Below are 14,646 nucleotides of genomic sequence, written 5' to 3'. Positions count from 1 at the left end.
TGAACATCCCCACTCTCACTCGGCTCAGCCCTACACACGCCCTTGGTACTACCACCAGCCTAACACAGGTGCTCGCCAGCACCGGACGGCTATGCAGCCACCACCCCAACCCCCAAGAGGCCGTGACTAGCGCGCGACAAACCCCACAAACAGGCATGGGGCAGAAACCGTTGGCCGATTTACCCAGCAGCACCTGACCTACTGGGCATTCCACTCCTAAGACCCGTAGGTGGTTAGGACCATCTCACAAGGGTACAGGCTGCAGTTCCAACACTGGCCTCCACCATTCTCACCCATAAAAGCTTGCACCCTCAACCAGGAGATTACGTCTCTCCTGGAGAAGGGCTCAATCACAAGAGTAAAAGCATCAGAACAGCAAGATGGCTTTTATGCAACCTATTTCATGGTTCCGAAGAAAGGCTTCTGTCCAGTTCTGGATATAAAACGGTTAAATGTTTTCCTAAAAGTTCTCCACTTTCACATGTTGTGGACGGTCAACTTTCTCCAGACCGTAGCCGCAGGGGAATGGTTCACGTCCTTGGACTTAAAAGATGCTTACTTTCACATTCCTGTGTTCGCCTTCCAAGGCCATGCATACCAGTTTGTGGTATTAGCCTTCAGGCTGACCCTGGCTCCTCGCATCTTCACAAGATAAGTGAGTGCAGCCCTGAGCTCCCTCCACCTACAGGGGATCAAGATCCTTCCTTACCTTGACGACTGGCTCATCTGCACACGTCAGCGCACTGGGTCTTACCGTGAACAAACGAAAAAAGCAACTTAACGCCAAGCCAAAAGGTCACCTTTATTGGCATGGCTCTGAACTTCCGCACTATGAGGACATGTATACCACCTCAGCTCGTGGACAGCATTCTTCTTCTTCTAAAACAATTCCAGTTGAATGCATTGGTGAAGGCACGAACGTTCCAATAACTTATGGGCATGCTCGCGGTGGCCTCCGCAGTGACGCCATTAGGCCTGCTTTCTTTAAGGCCACTACAAGTGTGGTTAACGACCTCCACTTGGACCCCAAGGACAGAAACACCAAAACACAGGTGACAAGGGAATGCTAATCTGCTCTGCGGCCGTGGAGGAAGAGAGCCTACCTAACTACAGGTGTCGCTCTCGGACCAATTCCGGAAAGGCGGTAAGTAGTGACTGACGCTCCACTAACAGGCTGGGGAGCAGTGGCAACACAGGTCTGTTTGGGGGAAGTGGTGCCCCAGACGGAGGAAAGCGTACATCAATGTGCTAGAACATCAGACTGTTTACCTAACCCTGAATCCCTTTCTGCCTGTTCTCAAACACATCCTGATACGATCAGGAGGGAGAACCATGGCAGCTCCCTCACAGGCAGGACCTGTTCTCACAGTTGGGTGGCAGGATATGGCATCCCAGACCAACTACAGCTATGGGTGTGGCCTCTGAAGAGCCCAACCCTCTACTGACCAGCTGCAATCCTGCTTTTATCGAGACATTACAGAACGCCAGAGCCCCATCGACCAGGATGATGTACGCTGGAAGCTGTTTACCGAATGGTGCTCTACCAGGACGGAGGAACCGGTGTCCTGCTCTGTACCTGTTATACTGAGCTTCCTTCAGAAACTATTGGACTCAGGTCCCTCTGCCTCTACCTTGAAGGTGTATGCCTCAGCCATAATCGGCTAACCATTCATGCATCAATGGAAAATCAGCAGGAGCCCACTACCTCATCTGCCAATTCTTACAAGGTGTCCGCCGGCTGCATCCTCCCAGGACAGTCTGTGTGGCATCCTGGGACCTGCCACTAGTATTGGAGGCTTTGACGAAACCTCCTTTTCATCAGCGAAATGTGTGAGTGAGCACCACACGCTATATATGAGCCTGGTCTGCCTACGGTGGAAGGCAGATGACCTAGGAGTGACCTTAGGGCCCAATCCAGCCTTTTTGCCTGAGGTTCACATCAATCAAGCCATCGAGATGGCGGCCTACTGCTCCCCTCCTTATTGCGGAGGAGGTGTGAGCAAATCGCATGTCCAAATCACATCGCATCCTGCCACACCACTGGCTCTGCCATTCTTCCAGTGGCACTGGTGCATTAGGTTAGTAGAGTGCTATTCCTTGTGACTGTTGGTCATCCACACTTTCAAACGTACTGACGTCTGAAAGGTATGAAGTAGAACGGAAGTTACTTTAAGGTATTTTCTTAAAACTGCATTGTTGGTTAAGTGCTTGTAAGTAAGCATTTCAGAGGAAGGTCCACACCTGCTGTATTCGGCGCATGTAACAAATACAATTGTAACTATGGTTCTATGAACACCTGGAAGACCGTCAGTACTTTCCTGTCACTGAATCTTTTGGGCGAGAAGATTCTCTGAGACAGTGCGTGGTCTGACGTATGGTTTCATATGAACCACTGGGGCACGTCCTCCCACGCAGTCACGTCACTGGCGTGACTTTGTTGTTATTATTGCTCGACCTGCGCGGAGGGATATAATCCATACTTTCAACTGTACCTACAGTCTTCCAGGTATTTGAAGAACCATAGTTACATTCCTAACTTCTGTTAAACTATATAGCCTTCCTATATTTTGTTTCAAACCAAGCACATTCTGCCTAGTGGAGCACACTGTTGCATCTGGCCGCTTGAGAATCCTAAAATCTCATAAGAAATTAGGTGGTGTTTTTGGTGTAAGAGTAATGTTATACTATGCTATTACATTTAGTTCTAACTTTACTAAAAAAGCAACATTGTGAGAAGTGGCAGAGAGACGCTCCAGCAGCACTACACTCCTACACAGAATGAGATAGTTGTGCACGTAGCCTACTCTAATTCCTTGCGAAAAATTTAGTGATGCAGAAACGAGATACCACATGGTCGGCTGTTTCATAAATCTAGGAATATTTTTCCAAAGGATTTTTTTCTGGTTGGTCTCAGGGAACGTAAAACAGCTAGGAATCGATACTTTTAAAATGTGATTGAGTTGAACGAACAAGTAATGAGCATGGACAGCCTTAAGTTTTACAAAATTACCTTATATCCTTCTGTCTAATATGGCTATTAACTTTTGTAGCTCTTCTTCAGAAATTTGCATTTTGTAAGTAATTAGGCCTAACTGTTCTCCCCAAGTTTAACTGGAATTTAATCTGAAAATATTTGAGAAATGTGACTGGTTGACGATAGAATATATCTCAACAACGACTGGAGAAGTGTTTAACAGACCACATCCTTATAATATATATTTCAATAAGCGCAACGTGACTGCAAGAGACAGGTTGGAACGTCTGAAACACGGGACAAATCAACTTATTTTTTTTATTAGTGAGGTTTGAATTTGTTGACAACATGCGGGACATGATTGTTTGGTTGCAGGACAAAGGGCCAAATGCGGGACAGTACCGCACAATCCTGAACACGTGGTCAACTTAGTTTAACTGGATGTATCAATCTAAAGCATCCGGTTGGAATTTCACTCGCCACTAAATATTGTGAGGAGAGGAAGCCCAGTGGCCACCGGTTGTAGAGTATGGAGCGAGATGGAACTGGGCCGACATTCTGCAAATGTTCTCATCGATGAAACATTTAATATCAATAAAGTTTTGTTCCCAAAACAATAATCTGATGCGAACAGTAGACTAAGTTTTGTAGATTTTTGCATTGTTTAGAAGGAGTGCAAGGGCAAATGGAGTTCTTGCACATGGGCACTTCACAGAGTAGGCGTTCCCTAACAAAAATATGCAAATACATGCTAAAACACACCAATAACATGCTGACCACACATGCAGACCAACAATGCTGACCAACCAATGCTAACCAACATGCTGAGATTTGCAAAATAAATGTACACATACATGTTATTCAATCATTGTCTGCGTCTGCGTGGCCAGCCGCTAAAATTGAAAGTCCGGCCTCTCCCATCTCCTCATTGGTTTTTAGGAGCATATACCCACGTGGATGATTGAAAGATGAACTTAGGTCCACTCTCCGGTCGGTTGTTGTAATGCTCTAAAGTTGGAGCCAACAGCCATATAAAGTCCAAAGAAGAAAAAGAAGCCTGAAGGAAGGAGCGATAATAAGAAACTAATTTGGTTTACCGTTTAAACTGTGGATTAATTGTTGGAGTAGAGGAACTTGTGCATTTCAGGTAAAATAACAACCCAATGTTTATATACCAGGACAAATTAGCTAGCAACAGCAAGCTAGCTAGCTAAATTGCCATAAATGTTTAATGCTTTTAAACCTGTCCCCAAATTAATATAATTGGTTCAGTTTGTTTTGATATTTCAACCTGTGTGTCCTGATCGCTTCTGGTGTGGGTAAACAAAATCAACGTGCGCACGATGGCGGACAGCATGTAAGATTTTGCTAGCTCGTGCTTGGCTCTGCCCACCTCCTTGTTTGGTGAATTTTCACAAACCTGGTCCAGCAATTTCAGTCTTCTCAATGAGCTCATTGTCTGGAATGTTCTGCTGAATCTTCTCAGCGATCTCCCTGGGGTTCACTTTCAGGCCCTTTGATTTCATCATCTGAAACACAATAAATCCAAAACAATGACACTCCCATTTCATTCACCCACTAACTGCTCAAATTAAAGTTGAGCTGTTGATATTTAGGCTATTTGCAAAACCAACTCAGAAAGACAGAGTTAGTGGGAAAGAGTTTGCAGGGACAGAGACAACACAAACACATAACAAAACAGGTAACAAAAGAAGACAAAGTGGGTCCACACTTGAACCAAAAAAGTTGGTTTAAATTAACACACCCACCGACATTTCAGTTAGTTTATTTGATACCCTGCAGTATATCCTGTTATTTTATGTGTTTGTTTGTTCACCATGTCATCACTGTGCATGTGTTGTGTTCCTGTTGGTTCCACTTTTCTTGGCTGTTATTTACTTAACAAATAAGGAACTCAAAATACAGCTGTAGACAGAAGTCAAAGATCAAACATACAACCGATGTCTCTCTTGAGTTCTGCAAAATAGGAAAAGTCCAAGTTGCTTTTAATATGCTTGCAGTCAACCCCTAGTGATGTAACTGCCTACATCAACACCTACTCATGAGACCAAGCCCATGCATATACAGTTTTACAAACTTGCAGGAGAGACAATAGTCCCAGTGTTTTAAGGGCTCAGCAGTAATTTTCCACTCCCCAAGTTGCTTTATAGTGGTATGTCTGACTAGCCTCTTATCGCTTTCACTCCTCTGCAGGGTTGTGTGTCTATGAATCTCTTTTAGCCTTGAAGCGCTTTCTCAGACACCCTGTTTTGAGTGCAATAACTCTCACATCTCTCAGAATGTTTCTTTATAAGAGGCAGAGACTAGAAAAGAACTGTGGAAAAATATTAAACCTTATAATGAATATATACACTGCTCAAAAAAATAAAGGGAACACTTAAACACAATGTAACTCCTAGTCAATCACACTTCTGTGAAATCAAACTGTCCACTTAGGAAGCAACACTGATTGACAATAAATTTCACATGCTGTTGTGCAAATGGAATAGACAACAGATGGAAATTATAGGCAATTAGCAAGACACCCCCAATAAAGGAGTGGTTCTGCAGGTGGTGACCACAGACCACTTCTCAGTTCCTATGCTTCCTGGCTGATGTTTTGGTCACTTTTGAATGCTGGCGGTGCTTTCACTCTAGTGGTAGCATGAGACGGAGTCTACAACCCACACAAGTGGCTCAGGTAGTGCAGCTCATCCAGGATGGCACATCAATGCGAGCTGTGGCAAGAAGGTTTGCTGTGTCTGTCAGCGTAGTGTCCAGAGCATGGAGGCGCTACCAGGAGAGGCCAGTACATCATGAGACGTGGAGGAGGCCGTAGGAGGGCAACAACCCAGCAGCAGGACCGCTGCCTCCGCCTTTGTGCAAGGAGGAGCAGGAGGAGCACTGCCAGAGCCCTGCAAAATGACCTCCAGTAGGCCACAAATGTGCATGTGTCTGCTCAAACGGTCAGAAACAGACTCCATGAGGGTGGTATGAGGGCCCGACGTCCACAGGTGGGGGTTGTGCTTACAGCCCAACACAGTGCAGGACGTTTGGCATTTGCCAGAGAACACCGAGATTGGCAAATTCGCCACTGGCGCCCTGTGCTTTTCACAGATGAAAGCAGGTTCACACTGAGCACATGTGACAGACGTGACAGAGTCTGGAGACTCCGTGGAGAACGTTCTGCTGCCTGCAACATCCTCCAGCATGACCGGTTTGGCGGTGGGTCAGTCATGGTGTGGGGTGGCATTTCTTTGGGGGCTGCACAGCCCTCCATGTGCTCGCCAGAGGTAGCCTGACTGCCATTAGGTACCGAGATGAGATCCTCAGACCCCTTGTGAGACCATATACTGGTGCGGTTGGCCCTGGGTTCCTCCTAATGCAAGACCTCACGTGGCTGGAGTGTGTCAGCAGTTCCTGCAAGAGGAAGGCATTGATGCTATGGACTGGCCCGCCCGTTCCCCAGACCTGAATCCAATTGAGCACATCTGGGACATCATGTCTCGCTCCATCCACCACTGTCCAGGAGTTGGCGGATGCTCTAGTCCAGGTCTGGGAGGAGATCCCTCAGGAGACCATCCGCCACCTCATCAGGAGCATGCCCAGGTGTTGTAGGGAGGTCATACAGGAACGACATTTATTGGATATTTCAAACTTTTTTAACAAATCAAAAACTGAAAAATTGGGCGTGCAAAATTATTCAGCCCCCTTAAGTTAATACTTTGTAGCGCCACCTTTTGCTGCGATTACAGCTGTAAGTCGCTTGGGGTATGTCTATCAGTTTTGCACATCGAGAGACTGACATTTTTTCCCATTCCTCCTTGCAAAACAGCTCGAGCTCAGTGAGGTTGGATGCAGAGCATTTGTGAACAGCAGTTTTCAGTTCTTTCCACAGATTCTCGATTGGATTCAGGTCTGGACTTTGACTTGGCCATTCTAACACCTGGATATGTTTATTTTTGAACCATTACATTGTAGATTTTGCTTTATGTTTTGGATCATTGTCTTGTTGGAAGACAAATCTCCGTCCCAGTCTCAGGGTTTTTGCAGACTCCATCAGGTTCTTCCAGAATGGTCCTGTATTTGGCTCCATCCATCTTCCCATCAATTTTAACCATCTTCCCTGTCCCTGCTGAAGAAAAGCAGGCCCAAACCATGATGCTGCCACCACCATGTTTGACAGTGTGTTCAGGGTGATGAGCTGTGTTGCTTTTACGCCAAACATAACATCTTGCATTGTTGCCAAAAAGTTCCATTTTGGTTTCATTTGACCAGAGCACCTTCTTCCACATGTTTGGTGTGTCTCCCAGGTGGCTTGTGGCAAACTTTAAACGACACTTTTTATGGATATCTTTAAGAAATGGCTTTCTTCTTGCCACTCTTCCATAAAGGCCAGATTTGTGCAATATACGACTGATTGTTGTCCTATGGACAGAGTCTCCCACCTCAGCTGTAGATCTCTGCAGTTCATCCAGAGTGATCATGGGCCTCTTGGCTGCATCTCTGATCAGTCTTCTCCTTGTATGAGCTGAAAGTTTAGAGGGACGGCCAGGTCTTGGTAGATTTGCAGTGGTCTGATACTCCTTCCATTTCAATATTATCGCTTGCACAGTGCTCCTTGGGATGTTTAAAGCTTGGGAAATCTTTTTGTATCCAAATCCGGCTTTAAACTTCTTCACAACAGTATCTCGGACCTGCCTGGTGTGTTCCTTGTTCTTCATGATGCTCTCTGCGCTTTTGACGGACCTCAGACTATCACAGTGCAGGTGCATTTATATTGAGACTTGATTACACACAGGTGGATTGTATTTATCATCATTAGTCATTTAGGTCAACATTGGATCATTCAGAGATCCTCACTGAACTTCTGGAGAGTTTGCTGCACTGAAAGTAAAGGGGCTGAATAATTTTGCACGCCCAATTTTTCAGTTTTTGATTTGTTAAAAAAGTTTGAAATATCCAATAAATGTCGTTCCACTTCATGATTGTGTCCCACTTGTTGTTGATTCTTCACAAAAAAATACAGTTTTAGATCTTTATGTTTGAAGCCTGAAATGTGGCAAAAGGTCGCAAAGTTCAAGGGGGCCGAATACTTTCGCAAGGCACTGTATATAGTCTATGACCCTATAAATGTAGTGAGGGAGGGGTATTATTGCCCTTCCCCTTCTATTAATACAACATAAGCATTATCAATTATTATAATCCATCAAATATTTGGTGCAGCACCTGTCATGACCCCAAGTTGACCCCATAATTCTCCAGGCTGAATCAGGGCAAGTTCCCAAACTGCCTGACCATGTCCCCAAATTAACCATCAATTAACCATAAATATTCCAAATAAACGCTATTTAAATCTATAAAGAAAGTTTGTCACAGAAAATAGATGATTTGCAGTATGGGCCAGATGAGATGGTCATTACCACTAAGTCAATTAATAGGGACATTTTAGGTGCCACAGAATTTTATATCCCATCAAAGGTGTAACAACGTTTTATATGCATTATTAGAATGATCCACTCTCACTTATGCGTTATTTGTACTGAGCACCGAGACAAGCAGTGAAAAAAAAAAAGTATGCCACCTGGCAGCAATAGTAATTGACCTACATGACAGCTACTTGACAAGACCATTAGGCTTTTTTGAGGGGGAGGGGGTGACCTTAAAATGTGACTCGTTTCAGGAAATTTGGCGTATGTCGCACGTCACTACTTCGCAGGGGCAGCACTTGAACATCTTTTTTTTTTTTTATCAAAATGCATATTTTTGGGCAGAAATGCTTTCTGCAACATGTGACCTTTCATGTGCCTTAATAACAAACTTGTATTACATCCATAAATAGAAATGTAATTGTTAAATTAAGAACCTAGTTGGTTTAGCCATGTAAAAATACAGGAACCTTCCAAATAGCGATGATTGCCCGATGATAACGATGATTAGTTTAGATTGGTCTGCCACGTAGCTTGCTTCTGTCTATAAAGTGGGCTGTTCAGTATGTTTTGACAGCCCTTTCTACAGTGCCGTTTTTGAAAGATATAACATTAGCCATCGAGAACTACAAAAGTTGCTCCTTTTCTCAACAACATTAATGTCCTGAACTTAGCAGGCGCTATCGACAGATCAGTAAGAACAAGTGATGGGCTACTTTCTGCACACGCCACGGTCAGTGTGAACCAGAGTGACTTGACACAACGATGTACACTACCATTCAAAACTTTGGGGTCACTTAGAAATTTCCTTTTTCTTGTCCATTAAAATAATATTAAATTGATCCGAAATAGAGTGTAGACATTGTTAAATGTTGTAAATGACTGACTATTGTAGCTGGAAATGGCATATTTTTTAATGGAACGTCTACATGGGTGTACACAGGCCCATTATCAGCAACCGTCACTACTGTGTTCCAATGGCACGTTGTATTAGCTAATCCAGGTTTATCCTTTTAAAAGACTAAATGATCATTCGAAAACGGTTTTGCAATTATGTTAGCACAGCTGAAAACTCTTGTGCTGATTAAACGGGCGGCAGGCAGCCTCGTGGTTAGAGTGAAAGGTTGCAAGATCGAATCCCCGAGCTGACAAGGTAAAAATCTGTCTTTCTGCCCCTGAACAAGGCAGTTAACCCACTGTTCGTAGGACATAATTGAAAATAATAATTTGCTCTTAACTGACCTGCCTAGTTAAATAACGGTTAAAACATTTTTTTGTAAAAATAAGCAATAAAACTGGCCTTCTTTAGACTAGTTGAGTATCTGACGCATCAGTATTTGTGGGTTCGATTACAGGCTCAAAATGGCCAGAAACAAATAACTTTCTTCTGAAACTCGTCAGTCTACTCTTGTTCTGAGAAATTAAGGCTATTCCATGTGAGTCTGTAATCGAACCCACAAATTTCACCTAAAATGACATACCCAAATCTAACTGCCCTGAAGCAAGGATATGCATATTATTGGTACCATTTGAAAGGAAACACTTTAAAGTTTGTGGAAATGTGAAAGGAATGTAAGAGAATATAACACAATAGATCTGGTAAAAGATATTACAACAAAAACATGTTATTTTGTATTTTTTTTGTACCATCATCTTTGAAATGCAAGAGACAGGCCATAATGTATTATTCCAGCCCAGCCGCAATTGAGATGTTGGCCACTGGGTGGCAGCAGTGTGTGTGCAACATTTTAGACTGATCCAATGAACCATGGCATTTCTGTTCAACATTTTATATCAAGACTGCCCAAATGCGCCTAATTTGATTTATTAATAACATTCTGTTCAAAACTGTGCACTCTTCAAACAATAGCATGGTATTATTTCACTGTAATAGCTACTGTATATTGGACAGTGCAGTTATATTAACAAGAATTTAAGCTTTCTGCCAATATCAGATGTCTATGTCCTGGGAAATTTTCTTGTTACTTACAACCTCTTGCTAATCACATTAGCCTACGTTAGCGCAACCATCCTGTGGATGGGACACCGATCCCGAAGAAGTTAATGGACAAAATAAATGTGCTTTTCTTTCAAAAACATGGACATTTCTAAGTGACCCCAAACATTTGAACAGTGTAGCTACAAAACGGAGTTAAATGGTTCCAGTCAGCAGTGAATCGTTCATCCATGTATACGGGTAAGAGTCTAGCTACATTTTCCAGATATACGTTTCTAATTTTGTCAGAAAGTCATTTTTATTGCAAGTTAAAGCGAACTGTTAGTGAGCTAGCAAACGTTAGCTTACTGGCTCGCTAGCTAACGTTACGTGTATGATCTGTGTAGTAGAATTATTCGAATCAGAAATCCATTTGCTAGTTATAGCCTAATGTTAGCTAACATTGAACCTAGTTTGTTAGCTTTAGCTACCTGCAGATTCATACTACAGCTATGAGAATGTTTGTATTGGTATGAGGATTATGCCGGTTCATTGTTTAGCTAGCTAGCAGCTACATGTCTAAACAAAAGACTCCACAGCCAGATTATTACATGACCCATAAAATTAGCAAGTGTGTCTGGGGGTGATTACAGCCATTGATTGTATTTCATGAACATGTGTCAATAGTAACCCATCCACTTGTGGGTGAGGGGTGGTTATAGCATTTCCTTCATATGACCAATCAATTTAAACAAGTGTGTCAGGTAAGCGTTGTCTAATAACAATCAAATAATTATCTGGACACTTTCTGTTTTCGATATTGCTACTAGGCAAGTACTATCACTGTACTGTTTACACCTTCTGTATCCTGTGCATGTGACAAATAAACATAGATTATATTTGATATAGCGTGTTTACCACATGTGAATCCTTAAAGAGATGGTTGGGCTAAGGCTTAAGAGGGTGTGAACGATGCTGAATGGGCGTAGACAAGCTCTCCAGTAGGTGTACCAAAATGTTCAAGGGCCATTTTCTCAAAAGTGGGGTTACAAGTTTATCAACATTCAAAGCAGAATTACTTTCCCATTGTTCCTCAACTGTAGTGTATGATATGCAATTTCCTAGCTCCGAGTCTCTACTTTGATCCAATGTAAAAACAATTAAAAATTTTGCTACATAAGACCGAATCGAGGCGATCGGTCACAAATGTTGAATAGACCTTTATCTTTTCCCCGTAAAAACACATGGTTGTGTGAAACGTGGGATTTTGTCATTAATGCAAAAACATGCCTTTTGTCTAACGTTAGTAGCTGGCCTGGTCAAGGATGTATCATGCAATATTGGCAAACTTGACATATGACAGACCAAGTGTAACAAAATTCAGGTGGAGGTCTAATGCATATTTCTGGTGTCCAAGTAAATCTATTTAAAAAAAATACCATTGGTTGTTGGATATAAAGTCTAAGATCTTTGATAGGCTGCTGTGGAATTTGTTACAGGAAATAATCACTCCCAGCTGGTTAGATTAGCATATCTAATAGGAACAGGTAACATGTAGCGTTTTATCACATGCAACTACATTCATGATTTGAATTGGCTGATGTGCATTTTGAGACTGAGAAACAAGCTTCAAAGAGAATAAAATCCATCAGTATTATTGTACCACCTGGGCCATGGCCATAGCGCTGTTACACTGGTAGTCCCCAAATTTGGCCTGCTGGTTGGGGGTGACGGCCAGGGGAGGGTTCTCCAGGTCAGGCCAGGCCTCCCGGATGGCCTCACCAAAGATCTCCTGAAGACGCTGGTTGATGTTCATCATGGTCTTACTGCACTGGCTCCTCTCTTCCTGCAGACTCTGGGGAGGGAGGACAGACAGCGAGCACTTCAATACAACGTATAGGGGACAACCTATAGATACCTACTCAGTCTCTCTTCTCCTACAGGCTCTTTGGGGGAAACTTGGAACAACTTATAGAGAGTGGGCAGCAGGGTAGCCTAGTGGTTAGAGCGTTGGACTAGTAACCGGAAGGTTGCAAGTTCAAATCCCCGAGCTGACAAGGTACAAATCTGTCGTTCTGCCCCTGAACAGGCAGTTAACCCATTGTTTCTAGGCCGTCATTGAAAATAAGAATTTGTTCTTTATTTTACTAGGCAAGTCAGTTAAGGTAAAATAAATAAAAAAATTAAGTCTCTAGCTCTCTCTCAAGCGGACATAACAGGTGAAACAAAGCATCTAGTCACCTCCTGTATGTGAATGAATAAGAATGAATGAATCTCCAAACATTAATGTACCCAGAGGGGAGTGTGGAAATACTCATGCAAGTGATCACTCACCCTTTTGAGGATGTTGAGGCGGTATTTGAGCTTGGTGTTCTCCTCTCTCAGCCCATCCAGGTGTGAGGACAAGCCCAGGCTCTGTGGGTTCTTCAGGCTCTCGATCTCAGCAGTCAGGGAATGGATCTCCTGCTCCTAGACAGACGAAGGGTTCACGGTCAAGAAAATGTCCTGCCTCTACACCTATACTCGGTCTACGAAAAACGCACAAATGCAGGATTGGTTGAGGTAGTGTGCAATGACATTCAGGACTTTGACTCAAAACTCATAAACTAAGCTACTGACATCAGCACAGATTGAGGAAATCACATGATCCCACACCCGTCAGAACAAAACTGAAAGCTTCAGCTAGCTAGCTAAATTAGCTAATAACTGTCCCTCAACGTTAGAGTATGTTATGATTGATCGTTATCAGGAAATGTCTAGCTGGGAAGGGCAGTACAATGAATCCGTTCCTGCATTATCAACCTGAGTAACAGCTGACCTGTCAGTCTTTGCAGTAACAATTAAACTGAATACAGCTAGCTAGAATACAACAAAGATAACACTTAGCTGGCATCCGACTTCACACGTTTTTCACAAGTCAGCTAGCAAGCTGCTGCAATGTTTAGCTGGCTAGCTAGCTGGCTTAGTTGCCACATTACGTCAAACAAGTCCACGTTAGCGTAGCTACCAACATTTTCTTAATTTCAGCACATTATTGCAAACCAAAGAGGTCTTTGTAAAGTGTAAGAGCTGACCTGCTGTTGAAGTCGGGACGAGTATTCAGCCACAGGATCTCCCATTTTCGGTTAAAATAAATAACGTTAGAAACACGCTAATGTACTGTTCTAACTAAATGTGTTTCTGAACCTAGATGAGGCCGAGGCTCAATGACGTAAAATTTCGGAAATTCCATTTACCGCCCTCGTTGGGGTGCCCAAGGTACTACCACTGACGAAAGGTACTACAGACAAAGTTATGCTTTAACTTTCATAAAACATAGCAACAAACAGTGGTGTAAAGTACTTAAGTAGTACTTTAAAGTATTTTTACCTTTACCGAAGTTGTTTTTTTAGGTATATTTTTCTTTACTAAAGAAAATAATCTACTTTTTACTCCATACAATTTCCCTCACACCCAAAAGTACAGGAAAGTGGTACAATTCACTCACGTATCAAGAGAACATCCCTGGTCATCCCTACTGCCTCTGATATGGAGTACTCACTAAACACAAATGCTTTGTTTGTAAATTATGTCTGCTGTTGTAGTGTGCCCCTGGCTATCCATAAATTAAAAATGTTTCAAATGTACCATCTGATATTATAAGCAATTTGAAATGATTTACTTTTGATATTTAAGTATATTTTTGCAATGACATTTACTTTTGATACTTAAGTATATTTAAAAGCAAATACTTTTAGACTTTTACTCTTTTAGACTTTTACTTTTAAGTAGTATTCTTCTGGGTGACTCAGTTTTACTTGAGACATTTTTTCCATGAAGGTAATCTTACTTTTTCTCAATAATGACAATTGGGTACTTTTTCCACCACATCAACAATGTTAAGTTGTTACTTTAAGCATTTTTTTGGTCAAAACTTTTGTCAAAAATGCAATGCTCTGCAAATTTCTTTCAAAATTGACATTGAATACACCACAGACACACAAAACAGAGGAGAAAGCACAGGCAAGAGTAGAACAAAAAAAACTTGTTTTACTTGTTGTGAAACTACAAAACATTTTTGTGCTGGTGAAATATTTACAATTCTGGTTGACGGGTACAGTGTCCATGATAAAATTCACAGCTTTCAGGAGTCTCACGAGAAAGGAAACAAACACCACACACCCAAATCAGAAAGTGCAATAAATACATTTCTCAAATCATTTCCATACACATACCAGGTTCTTTGCCATCCTTAATACAACAGATTACAACTTTATAATAATAAAACAAAAATGCACTTGAACTTCAAAACAAGAATTATCACATCC

At 42.4% G+C, this 14,646-nt stretch overlaps 1 protein-coding gene across 2 annotated transcripts in view; it reads right to left on the bottom strand.

The window, feature by feature from the left end:
• The window catches only part of LOC139418225 (arginine--tRNA ligase, cytoplasmic-like), a 38,637-nt gene extending 25,069 nt beyond the window's left edge, over window positions 1-13,568 (bottom strand). Inside the window, exons 1-4 of one of the 2 annotated variants that reach the window (XR_011635286.1) lie at window positions 13,414-13,552; window positions 12,674-12,808; window positions 12,006-12,194; window positions 4,395-4,503 (exon numbers count right to left, since the gene is read on the bottom strand). Coding sequence is in view for 1 of the 2 variants with exons in the window: in XM_071167514.1 (XP_071023615.1) it covers window positions 4,395-4,503; window positions 12,006-12,194; window positions 12,674-12,808; window positions 13,414-13,458 (478 nt within the window). In the remaining variant the exon portion in view is untranslated. Of the gene's footprint in view, window positions 1-4,394; window positions 4,504-12,005; window positions 12,195-12,673; window positions 12,809-13,413 lie in introns of both variants that reach the window. The other variant, XM_071167514.1, reaches the window with a different exon arrangement.
• Between the last annotated feature and the right edge of the window lie 1,078 nt (window positions 13,569-14,646).

Source organism: Oncorhynchus clarkii, chromosome 10, assembly GCF_045791955.1.
Source record: "Oncorhynchus clarkii lewisi isolate Uvic-CL-2024 chromosome 10, UVic_Ocla_1.0, whole genome shotgun sequence".
NCBI lineage: Eukaryota > Metazoa > Chordata > Actinopteri > Salmoniformes > Salmonidae > Oncorhynchus > Oncorhynchus clarkii.
This window is presented reverse-complemented; position numbering and strand designations above follow the sequence as displayed.